Raw genomic sequence first — 23,883 nt, forward strand, 5'->3', positions numbered from 1 at the left:
TTTCAGTTAGTTTATTAATCCAATTTCTGTTTGAATTGATGGTAACTCTCAAATAATTTGTTTGCCAGTCATCCATCCTGATCCAGCCGTCGTCGTCTCACAGTTCGTGTCACAGCCGCCGCCAGAAGTCGTGGGATGTGCTCGACCAGGTCGCCATCACCTCCGCGCATGGTGGTAAGGATATTAACGCGACCGGACCGGATTGTTGGTCGTGGGTTCGATTTCCGACCAGGAAAAATTTTTGTGTGATGAGCACGATCATAATTTGTTCTGTGACTGTGTTTTTTTTAACTATTTATGTATGTTTGTCACTTGTCTTGTACTCATAATACAAGCTATGATTAGTTTTCGACTAGATGGCGTTGTGTGAAAGTTGTGGAATATTATACAGGTGTTCTAGAAATTAAAAGTCGAATTGGAAACAGGTGGTAGGCAAACAAAAAATTAAAAAAGAAATATTGTTAAGAAATTGGACATCATCGTGGAATTCAATTCCAAGTTGAATGTATCTGCTGGGGGATGGAAGTTAAAAAAAATGTCTTAAAAACGTAACAAGTAGAGAAGTATTCAAATTTATAATACGTACTATTCAGAAGTGTCTAAATGTCATTTGTCTGTTACAAATGTGTGTGATAAACTGCTCGACCGATATCGATACAATTTTGTAAGAGTTTTGCTGTTTTAGTAGATACTAACTTAAAGAAGAGATGTTGGCTATATTTGTGTCTTGCCATCCAAAGCAGCGAATCCGCAAGGAAAAGCGAGTATAATTCGTATATATTATATATTCATCTCATGAATGGTTATGTAACAGGCAAGTCCCCTACAATGCAGTCTGGTAGCGGTGGATACAGTCCTCACAGCGTCACCATGACCCATCAGGTAATATCACATAAACAAACATACATTCTAACTAATAATAATAATAGTTTGACAGTTATTGAATTATGGATTTAATTGAACAAGTATAATTATTGTATGAGCGAAATATGTATATGTACTTGAAATTATAGTATTGTGAATTTTGTTATTTTTATATTTATTCAATTAAGTTCATAATTAAACTATTAACAGAATTGATTGCATCACTATTTTTGGTTTGTATGTACAGTCGTTACGGGTAGTCAAAAGCTAGAAAGTCTGACAACCAGTCTAACCAAGGGGTATCGTGTTGCCTGTAACTGGGTTGAGGAGGTCAGATAGGCAGTCGCTCCTTGTAAAATTCTGGTACTTGCACTGTGAAACTGAAAGTGGACCCCAGCATAGTTCGACATGTTACTTTTAGATAGTTTAAATAATTTTGTGTTGCTATAGAACGAATAAAGGAATGGAAGCAATTAACGAATTCAAACCTCTAATATTTTCCAAACTAATTATTAAACTAGTTTTAAAATAGTTAGATCTTGTCATATTGTGATGCAATCAATTCTCTAGTCAATGTGACAGTATGTCTGTGTTTAGATAAGGAATGGCGGGAATATTGGTTTATATCATTTCGAATCTGTATTGGGAAAGCAATATCATTAGAAAGTAAAAAAATAAATTCACTAAGACTTAAACAGTAAGTCTTACGTAGTCAATGTTAATGAAAAAGCATGTAGTTCAGTAAAATCTAAGATGTTCAATAATTAAATTGTTATGCAGACACGAATTATGTGTTAAAAATAACAACCTTTTGTGAAATTTTAAAATTATGTCTTTGGTTCACCAAAAAATAGAATAAATAGAAGTTATTTAAAAAAATGAATTTTGATAATTTTGAATCTTTTAGGAGGTAATGTATTTAAAATGTTTCGTTACAATAACAATAGGGATGATGACAATTTTTTTTTGCAGTGTCCGTCTTGTATTTTTTTGTATAATAATGGATACGTATTTTTTAATTTGTCCCGCAAACATAAATTGACCAAATTACAGTGAATGAAACTTACGCGTGACGTCACGATTGAGTATAAATTTTACTCTATCGTTACGTCACAAGCCCCCTCTCCTAAACTTTAAAGCAGTTAATCAATTATCTAACTGAGGGACTAATGAGATTTTTTCTTTTTATACCCAGTCATCATCCCATCATCGGTTTCATTCTTTAAAAGGTTTCCTTTTGATACATTAAAAAGAAAAACAACACATAGAAAACTATTAAATTAACTATAAAATATATAGAAATATTTAATTAAATAATTGTCTTTCCCAAACAGATGAATTGGCTTTTTAGCATTTGATTTGAAAGTAGGATTTAAAGCTTCTGTGTCTCAACATCGACAATCATTGAAAGAAAACCATGTGTATTGTGAGAAATGTCTTCTGAAGTGTCTTTAGAAATACTATAATACATTTTAATTAAATTATATACCTTTATTTTATAACAAAATTCAAGAAAATCGAATAATTTTTAGTTTTTATTTAAACATATTTGAATTTTAAATAAAAACTAACTGTTTTGTAGGTATAATAGTCTAAAGACATTTTATACATTTTAAACACTTGATACTAACAGATCTGGTACACAGTGGTCATGTATGAGATTTATAATATTGTCTTATTTATTGTTTTAAACTTCTACTGGAAGAAAATTAATCAAGCTACAAAATAAATTAAAAAGAACTTACAATTTCAACCGGCTTCCAAAGAGAAGGAGATTCTCAAGTCGTTTGTATTTATAAAGTCATAAAGTCAAAAGTCAGGCCTGTCGGTCTAGTGGTGGCCCTGACTGCTATGCCGGAATTCGTGGGTTCGATTCCCACCCAGTCGGTCGGATCATTTGTGTTGTGTGGTATTTATCTATATTATGTATCAATCTAGAAATATAATGCTTAATAAAAAATTTGCTTAGCCCGAGACTTAGATGGCGTTGCGTGAAAGTTGTCAAAAAGTAATTGTTTTGCCCTAAGTCTTTATCAATCAATAAGACAGTGTTTCTCCTATATTTATAGCATTAATAAATTGATTGCAAAGACCATTGTGTACCAGTCTAAATAAACTGTTGCTCGGATCATGCAGTCATTATCTGTGATATTAGTGACATTATATTAGATATTATTTATGTTTTCTCCTTCTCTAGTGGCGGATTGAAGAGCACATACTATTATATACATACAGACAGACTAAAATAAGTGACAAATATACTGAACATGGTATACTAAACTTTATAAATTCAGTTATATTTAATGTTTCACAAATAAACTTGCAATTGCGTTTGGAAGCTTGGAATTGCGTTTTTCCAACTTAAAACAATAACACACATTTCAAAACCTTGATAAAAGTGATAATTAAAAACAAAATTACAATTCAAATCTCGGATTAAAGTGTAAAACAACAATTAATGCCGATTTTTAAATCGCCAGGTAACTTTTATTCGACGAATATGTTTGACGTTTTGACAGCATTTGTATAGAAAATATGTCAAACGACCATATTTATTCCTCAGATAAAAGTTATCTGGCGATTGAAAAATCGGCCCTAAAAGTATCAAATCAAATACATCACTGACATACATCAGTCGTTTATTTATTTAATATATGTTTGTATAAAAAGTTACACCAAGACCCTAATACAAAAGGCTTATTTAGCTATTAATAAAAAAAAAGTTGTCATAGTCACAAGCATAAAGCGTTATGAAAAATACCGTGTAGTATATTACTTCATTATGTCACCAGCAAAAAAAAAGCAATAAACGGCAAAAGTCTTACTAAACTCAGTTACACAAAATATACCACCCTCTTGGAAAAATCCAATTCATATTATTACACTCCCAGAAACAAAACTAAAACGTCTTACTGAATAAACACGAACGCATGACAATAAAAAACTTGACAGCTGTCAACCTATTTCCCTAAACTCATTTGACATACTGTTAAAACCCACATTACCACTGCACCTTAAAATATATATCTATATTTTAAAGCATGGCTTTTTACCTTACCAAACAAAAACTGATCAATTCTCAAATGCATTACGAAGAAATTAACCCTGAATGACAAATTAAAAACTCCTCTATTTAGTAGGTACCGATTTTGAAAAGTCAGATCAATATTGCAAAACTAATTAACTATTTTTTGACAATATGTTTGCAAGATAATAAATTCAATCTTTTGCAAACCTCCAGTCTGACTTGCGATAACAAATCATATCCTTTTTTTTTAAGGAGCCACTTCTGTTATCAAGAATTTAATCCTTGTGTCGCGGGTGGCTTAACAAACATTCAAGTCATATACACAGGGATACTGAAAGGTTGTGGTCACCACGTCAAACCTACTGTGTGCGAATTGTCGAGGGATCCCCGCGCATGGCAAACGTTTGCGTGAACCGCAAATCCTCTGTCCACATGGTGATCTTTTTGTATGTGACTTGGAACTTTGTGAATCCGCGAAACAAAGATTAAATTTAAAAGCAGGAGTCACTTACAGAGAAAAATACTTCACTTTTATTCTTGCCATACTTACCATCACTTCAAAACCAAGATAAACTCCTTTCAAAAAACTTTTTACCCTTCAATCCGTCACCTAACTAATCTTTTTACTTCCAGTAAAGCCACGAGTACATATCATATTGTTTTTTACACGCAACTATCGGATTTCGTTGAATTCTATCGTTTGTATGACTGGTATATGTCCTGCATCGCTGTTACGCACATTTTTGGCGCCATTTTGATAACCGGTTGACGCATGCGATGTGATAATTGTGATGGTTGTTCATGATTGAAAACGTCAACTTTTATAATGATTTTCGTTGATAACCGTTGTTGATAAACGGGGGTTAATGCAAAAATAATTGATCCCCTTTTGAAAAACTTTGATCCCCGTTCACAAAAAATTGATACCCATTAAATAAATATTTTTTTATTGAACGGTTATTTGCGAAAATGATTGAAACGTCCGGATATGCTTGTGCACTGCTTCCCTTTCTATAGACGTCAGCTAGAATGCTTTTTAAGACGCAGAGGTCATTCTCTGTACCAACATCGAAAGATACCATTGGTCCACCCAGGGTAATGTTTTACTGTTTACCTTTAAGATTGACGTTTTGTGATAAAACTGACTGACAAAACTGTGACAGTCAAATATGTGTCTTGTTGTCACGTAGTAAAGACTAATATACATTTAAAATAATTAACTTTGTGATGATCTTAAAAAAACGCGGTTTAGGGTTATGTTGTTACTCGATTATTATATTACCAAACGTACAAATACTAATTAATTAGGATCAGTAGTTTCGAAGATCAGCGCAGATAACCAAACGTGTGAAACAGTCTCTCATTTAAACCACCTTTCTGTTATGACGACCTCCGTGGTCGAGTGGCGTGAGCACCGGTTTCAAGGTGTCGCTAGCTCTGAGGTCCCGGGTTCGATCCCCGGTTGGGTCAATGTAAAAATTCACTATTTTACATTGTCTCGGGGCTGGGTGTTTGTGGTACCTTCTTTGTATCTGAATTCCATAACACAAGTACTTTTATAACAATGTATGTGATGTTGTCCGCATTTATTTATTTATTTATGTCATTGATAGTAACTTTAAATAAAATGACTGAAAAAAAAAATGTTTTGAGATACAATGGTTTACTGATTCATTTATTGACATGAAAATGCGAATAAAAAATGTCACTAAAGAAATTTTCAACTATATATTACATTTATTAGAATGGAATTAATATTATACATAATTACTTTACAATGTTTTATCACGAAACGTATTTTGTCCCCTTATTTTTAATACCGTCATAGTTTACCTGAAAACCCCTTTTTTATATTAAACCTAGTGTGCCCCCCCCCCCCCCTCGCATGGTTTTAGACCTTTAACTCCTCTACACGGACAATTCATTCCATATCTTACAAAATATTGTAGCAATGTGCTTACTATGCGCTATCTCCTTTTATCTTATGGCGTTTGACAAAAGTAAGAAAGAGATGCTATGTAGTTCACATTGCGTACATGTTTTGTAAGGAAAAGGATGAGTGTTTATACTAATGTTGTGAGAAAGGTCTGCAAGAACATTAAATAAAACTTCAAATAAAAGTAGTTTTCAACATAAACTTGATAAAACTTATTTGTTTATAAAAAAAAAACATTCCGCTTGCAAATGCTCGAATGCTTAAAAAAGTGAATTAAAAGAACAAATTATTTGTCATTACCTGGTACAATTAAAAATGTCCAAAACAATACATTCATAGTAAATTTTCACAAAATGTTTTGCTGCAAAAATATTACTGCATGCCCATTCACAGGGTTTCTCAAATATTAGTATAAATAAACAAAAAGCAACTAACGACAGTCAACTAAATAAAAATTTAACCAGATTTAAAAGGTATATGTATATGTACAACGCTTGCAACTATGGCTCAAATAAACCTAATAAATAATAAAGAAAACGTCACTCGCCACACGTTCACAGCGAAATGTAAAAACACCGATATCACGAGCACTTTATTACTAATAATAAGGGCCTATTTAGACGAGAAATATCATGCAAGTTGTAATACATTGCTGGTGATCATATATCAAGTTGCATACCCGAGCAGAACAGCTGACATCTTATGTAAAAAATCTAAATATCCACGTTTTTCAAATGTTCAAATTTTATCAAAATCGGACCGGCCTTTTTATAGTTGTACTTGTAAATTACATTGTCATCGGGTTTGAAGTTACCCTGAAAATTTGAGCCTGCTAACATCGGGAATGTTCTGCCTCAAAATGTAGTTACCAAAATCTAACCGGAACGACAAACAAACAAACAAGAAAGCGAGTTTGTAAAAACGTGGGAAAATGAATTGCTGTTCGTAAGTCTCGCTAAAACCGAGAACGATTTAGCTTATTTCAATCCTGAAATATTCGTTGAAGTTCAGGGAAGGTTTAAACGGTGATAAAATATGGAAATGTTGCAACAAAAAATTGTCCGCACTGTTGTCATCGACTGTTAGGCGGTAAGTAGTTCGCGGGGACAGCTAGTGTATAATAATTTATTTCTTGTTTTACTTCCAAATTACATGGAAGTGTATCTATATTGAACATAGAGTATATGTGTTAATCTAGTAAGTGGATAAAGTGCTGTTCTCCTAGATAGGCTACAGAATGGCCTGTATTTAGAATGGACAGGAACAATTCCCTTGTATAAGAGAGGGGTGAATTGAATGCTCGTGGTATACACATAGTATTCTGTACTGAATCATGCAACGGTTTACTCACACGTGTCTATCGGGATTGCCCGACAAGTATGGACCCAACCGGAGTCAATCATGAGCTGACGCGGTGGGAATCTTTTAACAATGAATCATTCTGACGATAGATGGTATCACAGCACAGTATCCTGTATTACGACTTGCATGGTATTTCTCAGTGTCTAAATTAGCCTTAAGCCTTTTCTTGCTAACTAGGGGCCTATCACCTACTTTTAAAGTAAGATTGCTGTGGTTGTGGGAGCGTGACAGCATTACAAGGCGAAGAGCGCCATCTCTTTCACTCTGGTTATGTTACTTTAAAAGAGGATGGGAGGCTTCCTGAAATAGATTTTGGGTCGAATTGTGACATGGATCGATCTAGGTTAAACTACACTTGGTACGGTCGGTTGGTGGATCGTGACCATCTTTGTCATAACGAGTTCACAGAGAAAGACATTTTCAGAAGGCACATTAAATTGTTGTGCCCGTCTGATATTTACACATCTCTGACAGTCGTTACAGGTAGTCAGAAGCTAGAAAGTCAGACAACCAGTCTAACCAAGGAGTGTCGTGTTGCCCAGGTAACTGGGTTGAGGAGGTCAGATAGGCAGTCGCTCCTTGTAAAATACTTGTACGTAGCTGCATCCAGTTAGACGCAAAGGCAACCATAACATAGCATAGAAAGAGCTAGGTTCCAACTTTGACAATTGCGGATTAGTTACGGAACCCTAAAAATGCCTTTTATTTAATACTTTGACAATCAATTCGATCCAAAACAACTTACGCAAGAAACAGGTTAACACCGATCTATATCTCACTAAAAACGCTAAAACACAACCACGTCCGGTTCAACACAACGCGCTTCTAGAATTAGCAGAACTAAATAACTAACAATAAAATAGATGAACAATAGAAAAAACGAAATAGATGCTTTTAAGTCTTGCCCTGGATTTTAATCTATTTTTTATCTGTCTACCCCCGTAAGTCCAAGATATTTGTCGTTTTTGGTGTGGTCTCGAAATGGTAAACGTGTTTAAAAATAAGTTATTAATTATTGAAAGTCATTAGTGTCCCTCTGTGGAGCAATGCCCTCCATTCCCTTCTTCCATTTATCTTGGTCTCGTGGCTAAACTAAAACTGCACAAGTTGATTGATTACACGTTAAGCTGCGCTTGATACGATCGGTCCGGATCATCTATGACCCATCTTTTTCTACGTTTCGAAAGGCACGTTAAATTGTGAATCTCGGCTGTTATTGATACATCTTTGACAGTCGTTACAGTCAGTCAGAAGCTTAAAAGTGTGACAACCAGTCTAACCAAGGGGTATCGTGTTGCCCAGGTAACTGGGTTGAGAAGGTCATATAGGTAGTCGCTTCTTGTAAAACACTGGTACTTAGCTGCATCCGGAGCCCAACACAGTTGGGAAATGGCAAGACTGATGATGATGTCTAACAGTGCCTCTGTGACTTTCGTGCGAAAAAATCGAGTTCATCCCGCTTTTTTCTTCTGGGCTTGCCGCGAGATATCCTTTTACCTTTAACTACCCAGTGTGCGTTGGCTTTTCCCAAAACTTTAAGCCCAAAAATTGCTCTCACCCACAACCATTAAACTGATCAAAAATACCACTTCGTTTTGAGAGTCAAGCGTATATTGCTTAATTTGAAACGGAAAGAGAAATTGTTTAAAATCTTCTGTGTCATCTATTTCAACGGCTACACGTTAAAAATATCGGCGCTGAAAGATTATTCTATTTATATTTCTCTAAAATTTCGAGACCGCACTCCCCCTTGCACTAAATGTTTCCCTATACCCTGTTATAATAGCAATATACTAATATGATCACTATGTACAGGATTCAGAAGGCAGGGCTCATAGCATGCAAGCCGGCGCCACGGGTGAGGCGGCCCGGAATGAGCAGGACGCGGATAGCGGGTTCGATGTCCGGGTGAGTATTTTTGCTTTATGTACTTACTATACCTGAGATTAGCGCGTTCAAAGACACAAACAAATTCTTCAGATTTATATATTAGTATAGATTAGTCCGACCTACAGGTATCCCAATGCTAGGCTGCAAGTACTGGCTGGACTTAAAATGAAGTCTTTGTTACCATGCCAATATGAACGTGTCAAACATACCCATGTTTGACCCGTTCATATTGGCATTGCCATACAAGCGTTTATAACGCATCCGACATAAATTTTTGGATATTTTTATTGTTAACTGTAAAATTCTTATAAGTATTGATTAACTTGCCACGATCATAAGCTCGTGCTAATTTCAAACGAAATTGTATATTATGAAGTGCAATCAAAGTCATCGACGCTTATCAAATAATAATGTTCATACATAGATGGTGGAGGATGACGGCCGCGGCTCCCCCGGCAGTACGGACGACACGGAGAGGCCCTCGTCCACGAAATCCGGGGACAGCGACTACCCTGATACTTCTACTAAGGTAGGAATACCCTACACAAGAAAATAGCCGGTCGACTAGCCAAGTGGAAGACGTACACCAAGGACAATTATTTACTGTTCGTGATGTGCTGCGGGTTCGATCCTCGCAAGTGTAAGATCAGATCCTTTTCTCAAAAATGAAACCTGGATTGTTTTAAAATAGTGGATTTATTCACATACGATTGATCATTACAATTCATATTTTTTTCAACTGACACTTCACGTCATCTGTCGTGTTGTCCCTAACTCTTATTCAGTAGATAGTCAAATATAATTGATTATATATACTCATCAAATCAAATATTATGCAATTAATAATTATTCTGCATAATATTTATATCAATCATATCATCTTGGGTACTAAACCTTACACATGGGACATGTTTCTTATGCGATTATGTCTCGATGATAACTTCTAGAATTATTCAGTCAGGGAATAATATATTTTAATAAACATGAAAGTGTGGATGGATGTTTGTTAATCTTCCGCTGGACGAATTTGGACAAAATTTGATTCTCAGATAGTTTATAAACTGGATTAATCCAGGATAGTTTTTATCCCGATTTTATATTCCCATGGGATCATTTCCGATTTTTAGCGGGCGAAGCTGCTATTAACGCCTTATTATGAATGAAAATAAGCTAAAGCTAAATTCAAGAGCTAGATTTTCTTCTACTTTATAAAAACAAAAAATAAGTTCTACAGGACCTGTCGAACGATATAAATGTGATCTAAAATGTATACTTTATCCTTACAGCAAGCATCAACAGACAAAGACACGAGCAGTCCGGAGAGCAACAGTCTGCTCGACCCGTCAGTTCTGTCCGACTTCACCACGCAAGCGCTCGTGCTCACCGTGCTTGCTACGCTCGTCAAATATACCACAGGTAAGTACAATATATAAGGTATTATTAATGTAGGTTATGATCCACTTACAAGTGAAATTTAACATGAGAATGACCTAAGCAAAGGGAATCTTATTCCCAACAGTGGGTTGCATGGTCATGTAAAGAGGGGAAATGGTTTATTTGTAACTAATAATAATTCACTTTTTCACTGTTTTGTGCTAAATGTGTCTTACATATGACAGTCTATAATGATAAATAATTAAATGAATATACAATTCATTAATGCCTTCTGATACACATAAGTCTAACTTAAATTTAACTTTCCACAGATGAGGACGAGATAAGGATTCTATATCAATACTTAGCGGAGGGATCCGTTGTGTTCCCGAAAGTGTTCCCAGTTATGTAAGTTACTTACTACTTAAGTATTATTATATTTAACCCTAAAGTTTATTATAGGTACCTATACAAAGGGAAACAATCTTGGTGCGTCTCTTTGTACAAAAACTTCGTTTAAAAAAATAACGAAAACAATATTTAAAAACCATAATCAAGATTACTAAACTGAATATACCAGTGAAATATAACAGTTTTCTATTTATTAAAATGTGTTTGTAGAAAAACGCACTAAAATTAATTTGTCTATTATAAGATTGTTTACATTTAAGTACATAAAATATAAGGTAAAGATTCATTTTGTTAATTAACTAAATTAACTTTTATTCTATTTATACTATGCTTGTATTTAGAAATATATAACAAGTATGGTTATCAGTTGTCTAGTTATAGACACATAATACAAGCTGTAATTCCATGGTGTACAATAAAGAATATTCTAATCTACAATCTTTGCTCACAAAGTATTTAAAAATAACATTAAAATAGCAATGCTTTTAACTTGCTTGTACACTCAAGATGCTCGTCTGATCAAAGCCACTCTCGTCCACAGACACAGTCTGCTCGACATGAAGATCAACCACGTCCTGATGCACTGTCACGACCAACTCATATTGTCAGCAGTACAGAGTATTATACAGGTAATATTAATTAAGGTTAATAGCTAGGTCTAGGTCTAGATAACGGTGGCTGATGGTTCTAAGTGGTCCAGGAAAAGGAATCTTGGAAGGATTGGGGGGGGGGGGGGTTGCCAGTATAGAGAATGGGTGAAAGATTGGGGGGGGGGGCAGAGTGGTAATCCTACTAATATTATAAACGCAAAAGTATGGATGTATGATTATTTGTTTCTCTTTAACTCAAAAACCACTGAAGGGATTTAGACGAAACTTGGTTGGTACACGGATAGTTTTTATCCCAATTGTATGTTGCCGTGGGTCATGGTACAGCTATGCAATACTATATGTAGAAGAATATAGTCGTCTGCGTGCCTCTGTTTGTATGTGTGAAAGGTGATATTAGAAAGAATAGAGGGAATGCTTAAGAAAGCAAGAGTATGCGTTTTGTGACAGACGACAACTTAAACTAGACTGAGATACCCTGATGTGGGAGAGACAGAGAAAGTAGACAACTTGGCGCAGTGGTAGGTGTAGTGCATATTTTACTGTTGTACCTATTCCAGTTGCTACTCCATTTAACCCAAAGGTTGACTTGTAGATAATGCCTCGCGGCTTTAAGTCCGCCTTATGCGCCACAGTAGTACATAAAACCTTTAATAAATAAACATTTAAAGCCTTGTTTTTAATATGAATGTTTGTTTATCTAGAATATGATAGCGAGTGAGGATGCCAGTCAACAACAGCTGCACTACATGCAGAGCTGCGGTTTCGGAGGGCTGTGGAGGTTCGCCGGACCCTTTACTAAGGTAACTACTATATATGATAGATAAACTGCACGGATAGCCGAGTGGTTGAGGTCACCACGCCAAACACAGTACGCGTCGTGTCACGAGTTCGATCCCCACGTAGGACAAGCATTTGTGTGATCCAGGAATGCTTGTGTTTAACATGTGTGCATGTGATTTGTGTGTTTGTGAAACCACTCGCGATACAAGGATTAAATCCCTTAACGCGGTATTTTTTTTAATGTTTAAGTACTTGCCATTATTTACTGGACAAATAATCCTGGGTGAAATTAATTAATTTGAAGAATATCGTAGTTTATCTATGGCATCACTGAAAACTAATAAATCATCGTAATAAGTTTTTTTTTTTCAAAAATGAAAACCTTGATTTTTTATATATTGTTAAGCCATTCTGGCAAGTCACTTATATTCACTTCAACATCCAACAAGGCTGACGCCACGTCTACTCCGTCGACTCCAGCGTTCTCGAAGAAGACATGTAAAAGTGACGATTTGTTATTAAAAATCCTATTTTCAGAATAAAACATTTTATTTCTGTATTTCAAATATATGACGACCCCGTGGTCGACTGGCGTACGCACCGGTTTCAAGATGTCGCTAGCTCTGAGTTCGATACCCGGTCGGGTCAATGTAAAATTCTCATTCCTACATTGTCTCGGGTCTGGGTGTTTGTGGTACCTTCGTTGTATCTGAATTGCATAACACAAATGCTTTAGCAACTTACTTTGGGTTCAGAAGAATGTATGTGATGTTGTCCGCCGCATTTATTTATTTCATTTCTATTCCCCCAGAACCAGTGCACAGCGGAGAGCAGTGAGTTGTTCGTGAACTGCCTCGAGGCCATGGTGGAGACCTGCCTGCCCGGGGCCGACGAGGCTCTCCCCCGCGCGCCGCCGCCCGACCCCGACCACCCGGACGTCGGGGACACCAGCAGATACCCCGGTAAGACTACACACTACACACATAATAATATAATAAATAATAAATTTCTTTATTTAGCATACACAAAGATTTACAGAACTAGTAGCATGCAATGACATTAAACTAATAGAAAACAGTTCAGAGACAGATGTAGCAGCGGGTCCCAAACTAGGCACTGCCTGTATCTTGGTGACCCATTTCAGAGCACATAGTAGAAACATGTATCGTGTTCTGCTAGCACGGGATTGAGTTCCACTAACTTAATTCAAACGTAATAAAAATTAATGGAATGTAAACAATATGAAACATATCATGGAATATTCAACAGTAGCTGATAAATGATTAAAAGATTAAGGGCCGATTTTTTAATCATCATATAACTTGAAGAAGGTCAGAATACATTGGACAGTACCCAGTTTCACCCACTCTTCACCGCATCCTAAGTGCTTTTACTGTGCGAGACAATAAACAGCATAAATTTTACGAAATCGTTACGTCACAAACCCCCTTTCCTAAACAATAAAGCAGTTTATCTTTGTTAAAAAAATAGCAAAAATACGTGTCTAATATTATTCTAAATTTGACTTCATGAGTCAATAGAATATTACTCTTTTATAATATTATATATTATGACGACCTCCATGGTCGAGTGGCGTACGCACCGGTTTCAAGGTGTCGCTAGCTCTGAGGTCCCGGGTTCGATCCCCGGTCGGGTCAATGTATAAATTCACATTTGTACATTGTCTCGGGTCTGGGTGTTTGTGGTACCTTCGTTGTATCTGAATTCCATAACACAAGTGCTTTAGCAACTTACTTTGGGTTCAGAACAATGTATGTGATGTTGTCCGCATTTATTATTATTTATTATTATTATTTGTATCTCTTTATAGTCACGGGATCACTTCATGTAAAGAGACCCGGTCCTTTTTAAAGGCTTGCACGGGGACACAGGTCCAACATGTAGAGGCCTTGTTATATTATTATTATATCTATTATAATATTAGTCATCATCCGTATTGTAGTGAGTATTACTCCGTTGTGTAGGTGTACACCGGCAGGCGACGCTGTACTGCGCCCCGCAGGACACCTAGCAGGAGGAGGAATAGTAGTACGGATGCTGCTCCGTATTGCTATTCTAAATGACGAGGATACTGTGAGTATACTGTATATATTGGGTTAAACAGACGAACCACATCTCATCGCATCTGAATATATTTAAAACACCTAAAAACCCACGTTTTTAAATGCAACTCAATTAAAATTTTATCAAAATCGGTTCTGCCGTTTTTATAGTTGTAAATTGTATTGTCATCGGGTTTGAAGCTTCAATGAAAATTTCAGTCTGCTAGCTTATCGGGAAGTGTCTCAAAATTGAGTTACAAAAATCCAACCGGAACGACAAACAAACAAGAAAGTGAGTTTATAAAAGCGTGGGAAAATATGTATTGAATATAATAAATATAGTAAAATATATGATTCAGGTGGAATTATCTTATATCTATGTTATATTATAGCCACGCTTACAAAGACGCGTAATATATAAATACAAAAAGAACTAAAAAGGTTTCTCCCTGACCGACCGATACCGGAGGTCGTGGGTTTGATTCCCACCGGAAACAGTTTTCCTTTGTCTGAGTGTAATTTATCTATATTATGTATGCATTTAGAAATATATAAGTATGTTTATCAGATGTCTAGTACTCGTAATACAAGCTCTGCTTAGTTTTAGACTAGATGGCGTTGTGTGAAAGTTGTGGAATATTATAATATACTTGGACATAATTTTCAGATATCACAACATCCTGTGAATAAAAAGGATGGCTTAAAACAAAAAATAACAATATGGTAGCAGTGAGAACCCCAAACAGACGCTTATAACATAGTTAAGTATAATATAAGAATGTAAGAAAAAACCACAGGTTTATAGAAAAAAGGGTCAAAAGGGCAATCAATTTGAAATAAAATCTCGTGTGACGTCACTTACCAGTACGCTTGTTACTAGCAAGTGATGTTACTAGCCCCACTTCACTATCTTAAGTGCTTTTAATCCTCCTAATAAAGATATATGTATTCAATATTTTTGGGAAATTAGTCTGATGGGCTACTTAGATTTTTTTCAAGTCAAGTGACTAGAAATTTGATTGGCCTTTCAGAAATTATTAGATTTTGACCTAAAGTGAGTATACTTTCATTTTATGCCAACCATGTTTTTTTTTCATATTCTGTTGATTGCAGGCGACATTTTTGGAAAGTCACGTGACAGTGTCTCGCTTTTAGATATTTGAGAGTGACAAGTGACATTTACGCTTATCGAATATAGCGTTGGATATCACTTGTCACTAGTTGACCACTAAGATGTCACTTGTCTAAAAGGCATTTAAAATTAGGGACAAAAATCATATTGGTGTTATCTTTAAACATAATATTCCTTTTTTGGGCAGTTATGTAAATAATACATTTTTTGATAGCTTACATTTTCTTTTTGTTGTATCAAATACCAGTCTTATGCCAAGGGTGTAAGGTTGAAAATCAATTGTATATATAAAGTGAGAAAATCAATTTTATTAAATTGCTTTAATATTTTTGTAAGTAATCGATGTTTTTCAATGTATTTGTGTCGTGAAACTCAAATTAAGTAAAATGGCTTATATTCGTGTGTAGTTATAGGATATGTCAGCAGTTTTGTCAGATACCAGAAAAAATAGGAATTTAGCCCACATTGTAATAATAATTTACGATTAAACCATAGATATAGGGATGATGACTATATAAGAGTCAGATAACTAATTAATAATTAGTTAATAGATTTAAAAAAATCGAAATGCCCACGTTTTTAAGTGTCCAAAAAATTTATCAAAATCGATCGAGCCATATTTTATAGTTGTTAATTGCATTGTCATCGGGTTTGAAGCTCCCCTGAAAATTTCAGCCTGCTAGCTTAATGAGTGAAAAACGTGGGAAAAATGGCGTCATCCCTATTTTATGTAGTCGGTTAAAATCATTTTTGACAAGCATATTTTTTCTGGTTTTTGATAAAATACTGTCTCAAACAATTTAGACATTGTTTGTGTTTTAACGCTGTATTATTTATAATAAGATTTTAAAAGTGAGAAACATTTAGAAATTACATGTTTTTTAATAATATAAAAGAAAGAAATACTTTTGTATATATGTTGTATATATTATAATTATATTATTAATATTAACATGAAACATGAATTTTCGATAAAGCCTATTTTGAATTTGTAGTACAAATCTTTAGTTTTAGTTAGATAATTAGACCGTATTTTAGAAAATAATTGAGTATTTAAAAGGTTGCTATGCTTCGTCGTATCGTATTATTTATAAAAGCAGGCTTAAATATTACCTTAGAAGATAATTTTCGGATCAAAATATTTAAATAAAAGTGGTTTCTTAGGTTTACGCGAATGTTAGACATTGAAATGAAACTACTTTCACGGATTTTATCGCGGTTTAATTTAGACTTTAATTTTAGTCTGCCCGTGACCATGATACCTGCAAAGGTTTCGAAACGTCGGGAGCTAAAATCTAAAATTAAACCGCGATAAATTCCGTAAAAGTAGTTTTATTTCAATGAAAAACGGTATTTGTGTGTCTAATTGTGGTATCGTAGCCCCCAAACGGATAGGCCAATTTTGATGTGGTTTCGTGTAGTTGTAGATCTGATATATGTGTCGTGAATCCTAAATGAGTGTACCGATTTTGATGTGGTTTTTTTCATTTTAATAGTTTATATAAATGGTTCTTAGCTATACTTTGTGGAGATCTGTTAGGTAGTTACAATTGTTAGAGTTTTATATTCGTCGCAAGTGTTTGAATGTCTAGTATACACAATTAATATTTAAAATTTGTTATAATATATTATTAAAATCAAAACTCATTTAAAGACCTAATAGAAATGGACAACGAATCAATTTAGTAGATAATCATGCAACATAACGTCATTATTTATCTAGCATTTTCTTAAAGACGCCATTTAAAGCCGGTAAAAGAAGACATCCATGCTAATACACATCCATGCTAATACACGGTGATTTTTTAGTCGTCTTACAAAAGCAGCCCAGTTCATGTATCCGACGTAAAATACCCCTAGGCGTGATTATAATTTTTTTATCATCAACTAAGATAATAAGTACGAAGAAAATTAAACAAGAGAAATCTGAAATATACTCTTAAAAATGATAAAAACGCCGCCGCCCGCGCCCCTCACCATTGTTACAAGGCTCGGACCGCGCTCGCAACAGAGCTGTGTTTCTAAAAATACAGTCGAATTGAGAACCTCCTCCTTTTTTTGAAGTCGGTTAAAAAAACTACGAATTACATCATAATATTGAATGAAAATTGAATTTTAAATTTATTCAAATTTCATAAATACCTATTTTTTTATCATAAACGTGTTCTAGTCATTGGATACATGAGCTGGGCTGCTTTTGTAAGACGACTAAAAAATCACGGTGTATATTTAGACCTGTTTAGTATCGTCTCACATTGTTAAGGCAAAATAAGGCTCTTTGTACACGAAAACTATATTTGTCTCTGATATCCAAAGCGTTAGCCTTTAGATTTGAGAGGACGCCATGTTTTTAAACCATCCAGAGTGCTAAAACGCGTACAATATAATATACGCAAAAAAATAAAATTCATTGAAAACGGTCCAGCTTTTTAGGAGAGAACTAGTGACATGCACACTTACAGGAGGAATATAATTATGTAAAGATAGTCACACGACATTCATGCGTTGTTTAGTGTACAAAGGATTTATAATTAGATGTAAACGTTGTTTGTCGAAAATCATAAGTTCCTAGCCTGTTACATGAAGTAGTGAAAATGACGAATTATTTAATGTTTTCCAAATTACAGAGTATATATTATAGTAGATAAAGAAAAAATAAATGAATACTGAAATGTCAACTTTAGGTCGCCTCAAGTGTCATGTTGTCTTTACCACTTTAAGGTGTATACTTTACATCTTGACACAATGGCTTCTCAAAGATAAACCGGCCTTCACTATTCAAGATGTAAAAATAAATTGAAAAAAAAACGTTGTTTTTAGAATAAATAAAATATATATACAAAAGTAATATTTGATGACGCTTAATATATGTAATGGGAATGTTAAAGGAAAATCTTATTATGCAACTTAAAGTAACATGCTATCTACGCCACTTTAAGGTGTAAAGTTGAATAGACACTTAAGATTGTCTTACACTTAAGAGAAGTTTTGAAATGGATTTTTAAATATTTATTAGTAATACAATTTTTATGAATTCGTATTTTATTGCCTACATATTTTTAGGCCAAGATTAAAATAATGTTGGTTTAGACTTAGCATGAATTTCAACCTAGGGTCTAACTTCAAATTTCTTTTAATATCAACGCTGTGCGAAAACTGTCTATCCGCTTTTGAGCCTAAACCACTAAGTCGATTTTGAAAATACCTCATTTAGTCCTCTTCAATTGCTAGACTCATCAAATACATTATTTATAGGAACGCACAATATTTTGTAGCAAGGTAATAATATATTGCTGTATTCAAGGACTTAGGCCTGATTCGCACGGGAGCTTTTTTTACGCGCGTTAAAAAAGCCTTCAAATAGAACAAATGCACATGTTCATACGACTATTCCCTTTAGCGCCCAACGCCCAGCGCTCAAAATGCAACACTACTCGATAAAAAGGCGTCGCGTTTTAAAAGCACTGACGCATGAACAAGTACTTGGAAATGCATTTGTTCTATTTGAACGCTTTTTTAACGCGCGTTAAAAAAGCTCCCGTGCGATTCAGGGATTAGGTTAAAGTTATTTGTTTTCTAGTGTGGTGCGTAGGCTAAGGCAAGAAAACAATATTAAAAATTAAATGATGTAACGGTTTACTCACGCGTATTTAGTCGATTCGACTCGCGATCCCGCCGCGTCTGCTCATGATTAAGGACTCCGGTTGGGTCCGAAACTAGTCGGGCTACCCCGATAAATACGCGTGAGTAAACCGTTACATCATTTAATAATGAATCAGTCTCACGATAGTTATTATAAAAATATTAAAAATGTTTTTATATTTCGTTTAGACAATATACTTGTCAGATCAAAATCTTGGCGCAAGCGGTAGTTATAGTGCTTCGAGAAAACACTTGTGTACAGGCCCTTAGGTCGTTAGTTCGATTCCCACTTAGGACAAGTATTATTATGTTTAGCATAAGTGTTTGGATGGTTTTATCTACCTTTTTTTTGTGTAAATATATAAGTTTATTTTTGTGTTGTCTAGATCCCATAATACAGTCATGTCTATTAGTCAATGTCAGATCTTAGAAAGTCACAACTAGTCTGACTAAGAGGTATCGTGTTGTCCAGGTAACTGGGTTGAGGAGGTCAGATAGGCAGTCGCTCCTTGTAAAACACTGGTACTTAGCTGCATCCGGTTAGGAGCCGACCCAACACAGTTAAATGAATATTTATAAATAATACGGACAAATAAATTTATAATCTTCCGCACCATGCTAGAACGAAGAAATATAAACTAGAATTTATAATTTTTTATACAATTTTGGCCGACGTTGTGGCCTAGTGGTGCAATGATCGGATTCGTATGCAATCGGTTGCAGGTTCGGTATAAGTACGAAGTGGACTTGCTAATATGTACTTAATTTTTTTAGTAATTTAAGTATCTTAATGAGGAACTTAAAGGTTTGGACGAATAGTTTTTTGTTACAAAAGACAGGATACAGATTTTTTATTAATTAAGCTGATTAAAACATTAATTGAAACTTAGAACCCCAGTTATAAATAGCTTACAATAAATAGTAAATCAAATTTATTTTTCAAAGTTTTTAAAAAATGAAGCCACTTTTATAATTAGTTTAAAATTACCAAACAGGAAGGTCCTACTTATACAAGGCAACATAAGTCTTCAATACCAGATACTTGAGGGTCAACCATCACGTCTTAAAGCAATATTATTATGATTGTGGAAGAGTGACAGCGCTATACAGGCGTAGAGCCATCTCTCTCACACACCTGCTAGTCGTGGCAGTTGGTATCCTAAAGTGTCTGCGCCTTAACATAGACACATAGAATAATTCTGCTATTTACAATGGCCCATGAATTAAAGGAAATTGGATTAAATTTGATATTGCATTTTCCTAAACTAGCATTTTGCTTTGGAGAATACGAATAATGTTAAATGTAATCCAATTTTCATTAATTCATCGACCATTATAAATAGCAGAATTAGGGCCCTGCGTTGCCGCATGTATGAAAGACCTAAGTTATTCAAAAGGCCATATTAAAAAATTAAATATTGTTATATAACATTATTAATTTCAGTGTAAGATTTTAATCAAATGTTGACTTTGATTTTTTTAGATTATTTTACTTTTAAGAGTAATTTGTAAAAATAGGGGGGGGGGGGTATGGATAGGATAGCTCGCTTATCTTAATAAAAGTTTAGATTTGATTTTTTATTGCATAAAACTTGTTTAATGAAGTGAGATTGTTAAGTATTAAAATATATATTATTATGTATGTTAAATATAGGATGTGTATACAATTGCCTCGGAAAATTATACTATCAATGTTGAAAATATTGTTTAGCAGTTTGATTGACAATCGGTCTATATGAATGCATCATATATGAAAGTTATTGAATGATAACAGAAAATAGAGAATTTCCGTTTTAGTTTTAGAGACCACGATCACCCGGATGGCTAAATTAAGGTCACCACGCCTAACTCACTGTGAGTGACGTGTTGCGGGTTCGACCCCCGCGTAGGACAGGCATTAGTCTGCTTCCCGAAAGCTCGAACTGAAATCGTATATAGGCAGTCAGCAAGAAACATTATTCCCATAGATTTTCAAAACAGCTGCACAATTAAATCCAATTAGTTGCTCTTGTACTATCAGTGAACAAAACAAGCATGCTACCTAATACAGTTAGCAAGCATTGCAAGCACTTATCGTCATTTTCTTTTAACAAGTCATACAATTATTAAACCTTCCCGTGTACTATTCCGCGGACAGATTGTTCATCATCTGCTAAACATGAAAATTGTGTTGCCTTTTGTTTGCAGATAGGTAATATTCATAAAAAAAACATTTATGTCAAAACAAAAAACAGGGAACGTGTAAGAGAAACAAGTTATAAATAAGTTTGTAAAAGGAAAACTGAAGAATTTTCTTAATTTTATACTTATAAATGTGTTTTTAGTTATAAGTTAATTATTTTAAGATTGATTTTGCCTACTGATAATGTTTTATGGTTTGAAATTTGTATCAATACAGTTTATATTAAAGGAATGCTGTATAACGCTGGCTTCCAGAAATACAAGTCCTGGGGTACCGTCACGTCACGTCACGTCACATCACATCACATCACATCTTAAAGTAATATTCTAGCATGTGTGCAAGAGAGTATTACGCCGTCACACGTCCACAATCATAGTAATTTTACTTTAAGATGTAATAATAAACCCTTTTGACACAAAAACATATGTATATAAATGTATAATGTGTATATATTTATAAAAAATGTTGAATTTATGTTTAAATTGATCGATTTTGTAATGTAAGATAGTTAGAGAATGTTTTTTCTTATTATTTAATCCTTTTTTTATTTAACAGAGGTTAATGTATTTTCAGTATTAATATTTTTTAAGATTTATTCAATTTAGATTCTTTATATTGATGTATTTAGATAAATAAATGCTAAATATGAAGAAAGTTGGTTTTAATTACATGTGGTCCTATTATTCCTGTTCAAAGTAACAACATTAAAAGTTATTCAAGATGAACATCATAAAAGTTGCTACAGAAATTAGTCAAAAAGCCGTTGAGATTATACACTGCTACTAAATCCAAATGAACAACATGCAGCTGTAAGTTGCAAACTGACTGTCGCGGGTTCAATCCCCGATTAGGACAAGCATTAGTGTTATCTTAAACCTGAAATCGTCCGTTAACAAAAATGTTAAAAAAAAAATCTACTCGTTAGGTTATGGAGTAGATCTAAATAAGTAGTCTGAAAACTCTACATAACATGATATTTCCCTTTAAACAAAACTTATCCCTACTTCAAAATGAAGAAACCTAAGAGGTATGAAGGCAAAATAAAAATGAAACAAAATCCCATTTCAATTATATTTTATTTATATATAACAAAATAAACACCAGATGGTTATCCCAAAATGTCTACAACTATTAACAACTTGAGTACTAATACATTTAGTATACATTATTCAATTTAATTGATTAAGTTGATTACATTTAAATTGAATATTACAATTCAATTGAATAATTGATGAACATTTGGTTGTCAATTCGTATTTCGTTCGCTACAATTCTCGGATCTATATTATTTTTAGTCATAACTACTCGTTTATTAAGTTTTTAATTCATTTAATTCGTAGAATAATTTAGGAAGATTTACAAGAAAATAATGAGTATTTTACAAAAGAAAAAAAAGCATCTTTGGAAATTTTAATTAATGTAGTTTGATACCTGTATCCAAAAACGATTCATAACAAAGTATTGTTTGTGACTGTCATGTTGTCTCATTCAAGAGAGACAAGAGACATTTTAAAACATCACTTCGTTAATTATTGTTAATGGAATGAATGCTGCAAAATATAACAACAATATCTTGTAAATTGTGTTGCAAAATAAATCTATTAGCCCTTCTATATAAATAAATATATATTTTCTATATATAGGAAAAAAATGCATTGTTTATAAAGACTATGCCCAAATAATCAATTGAGTAAAAACTAGTGATTTTGAGCAAATTAGTGAGCTTTTAACTTTATTGTGTACTTAAAAAAAGTGCTTTATTTAAATTACATGAGTGTTAGTAAACCATTATATTAACTCAAAATTATATTTTAAATATGATTGCACGGTGTGGTGTGTGATCATCACGCAAAACCCACTGCGTGAAGTGTGTCGAACCATCGGATAAGCATTTGTGTGATCCACGAATGCTTGTTCTGAGTCTGGGTGTCTTTTTGCATGCGACTTGAATGTTTGTGACACTCCCGCGACACAAAGATAAAATCATTTTTAAAGAAATTTAACTACATACCTATTAAAACAAAATGCCCTTTATAATAAATAAACAAGAATATTTTTAACCTATAAATCTGTCTTTACAAAAATAAATTTGAGAACTTTTAATTACCTACATGAAATGCAATGTATAATAATTGTCAATTATAATAAATGCATTGTTTTTACATGGCTTTCGTTAACAATTTACATAATCCGTGTTTTATTATGTACATTAATATATATTTTAGATGAAATCGCTATGATAAGCAAAATATAGAGGCAATGTATGTATTTCAATTGAATGAGATCTTCGTAGACAACCTTTTTGGCAAAAGCGACAAGAATGCGTTCTTTTCATTCAAAACGCGATTAATTTATGCGATTTTGACAGCGATCAGTGCCGTATTATCCATAAGGCACTTTAGGCCAGTGCCTAGGGGCCCACCACCAAAGTAGGCAAGCTCGATAAATTTTTCACTGAATGAAAACACTTGAACTACAACACTTTAACTTGAACCAGGGGGCCCCCACTCCCTTGTTGCCTCGGGGCCCCTGGACACCTAGATCCGGCCCTGACAGCGATATCGCAATATTTTTGCTGCCATATTGCTTTGTAGTTTCGATAATATCA

At 34.1% G+C, this 23,883-nt stretch overlaps 1 protein-coding gene across 5 annotated transcripts in view; it reads left to right on the forward strand.

Moving 5' to 3' along the window:
- The window catches only part of LOC113502257 (neurofibromin), a 70,398-nt gene extending 55,190 nt beyond the window's left edge, over window positions 1-15,208 (forward strand). For 4 of the 5 annotated variants that reach the window (XM_026883749.1, XM_026883750.1, XM_026883751.1 and 1 more), the window contains 11 exons: window positions 69-174; window positions 815-882; window positions 9,006-9,098; window positions 9,505-9,609; window positions 10,367-10,496; window positions 10,787-10,862; window positions 11,407-11,494; window positions 12,178-12,276; window positions 13,068-13,218; window positions 14,242-14,350; window positions 14,987-15,208. In XM_026883749.1, the coding sequence (XP_026739550.1) occupies window positions 69-174; window positions 815-882; window positions 9,006-9,098; window positions 9,505-9,609; window positions 10,367-10,496; window positions 10,787-10,862; window positions 11,407-11,494; window positions 12,178-12,276; window positions 13,068-13,218; window positions 14,242-14,288 (963 nt within the window). In that variant the 3' untranslated portion in view covers window positions 14,289-14,350; window positions 14,987-15,208. Of the gene's footprint in view, window positions 1-68; window positions 175-814; window positions 883-9,005; window positions 9,099-9,504; window positions 9,610-10,366; window positions 10,497-10,786; window positions 10,863-11,406; window positions 11,495-12,177; window positions 12,346-13,067; window positions 13,219-14,241; window positions 14,351-14,986 lie in introns of those variants that run through there. The other variant, XM_026883752.1, reaches the window with a different exon arrangement.
- The last annotated feature ends 8,675 nt before the right edge of the window (window positions 15,209-23,883 follow it).

This window comes from Trichoplusia ni, chromosome 17, assembly GCF_003590095.1.
Source record: "Trichoplusia ni isolate ovarian cell line Hi5 chromosome 17, tn1, whole genome shotgun sequence".
Lineage (NCBI taxonomy): Eukaryota > Metazoa > Arthropoda > Insecta > Lepidoptera > Noctuidae > Trichoplusia > Trichoplusia ni.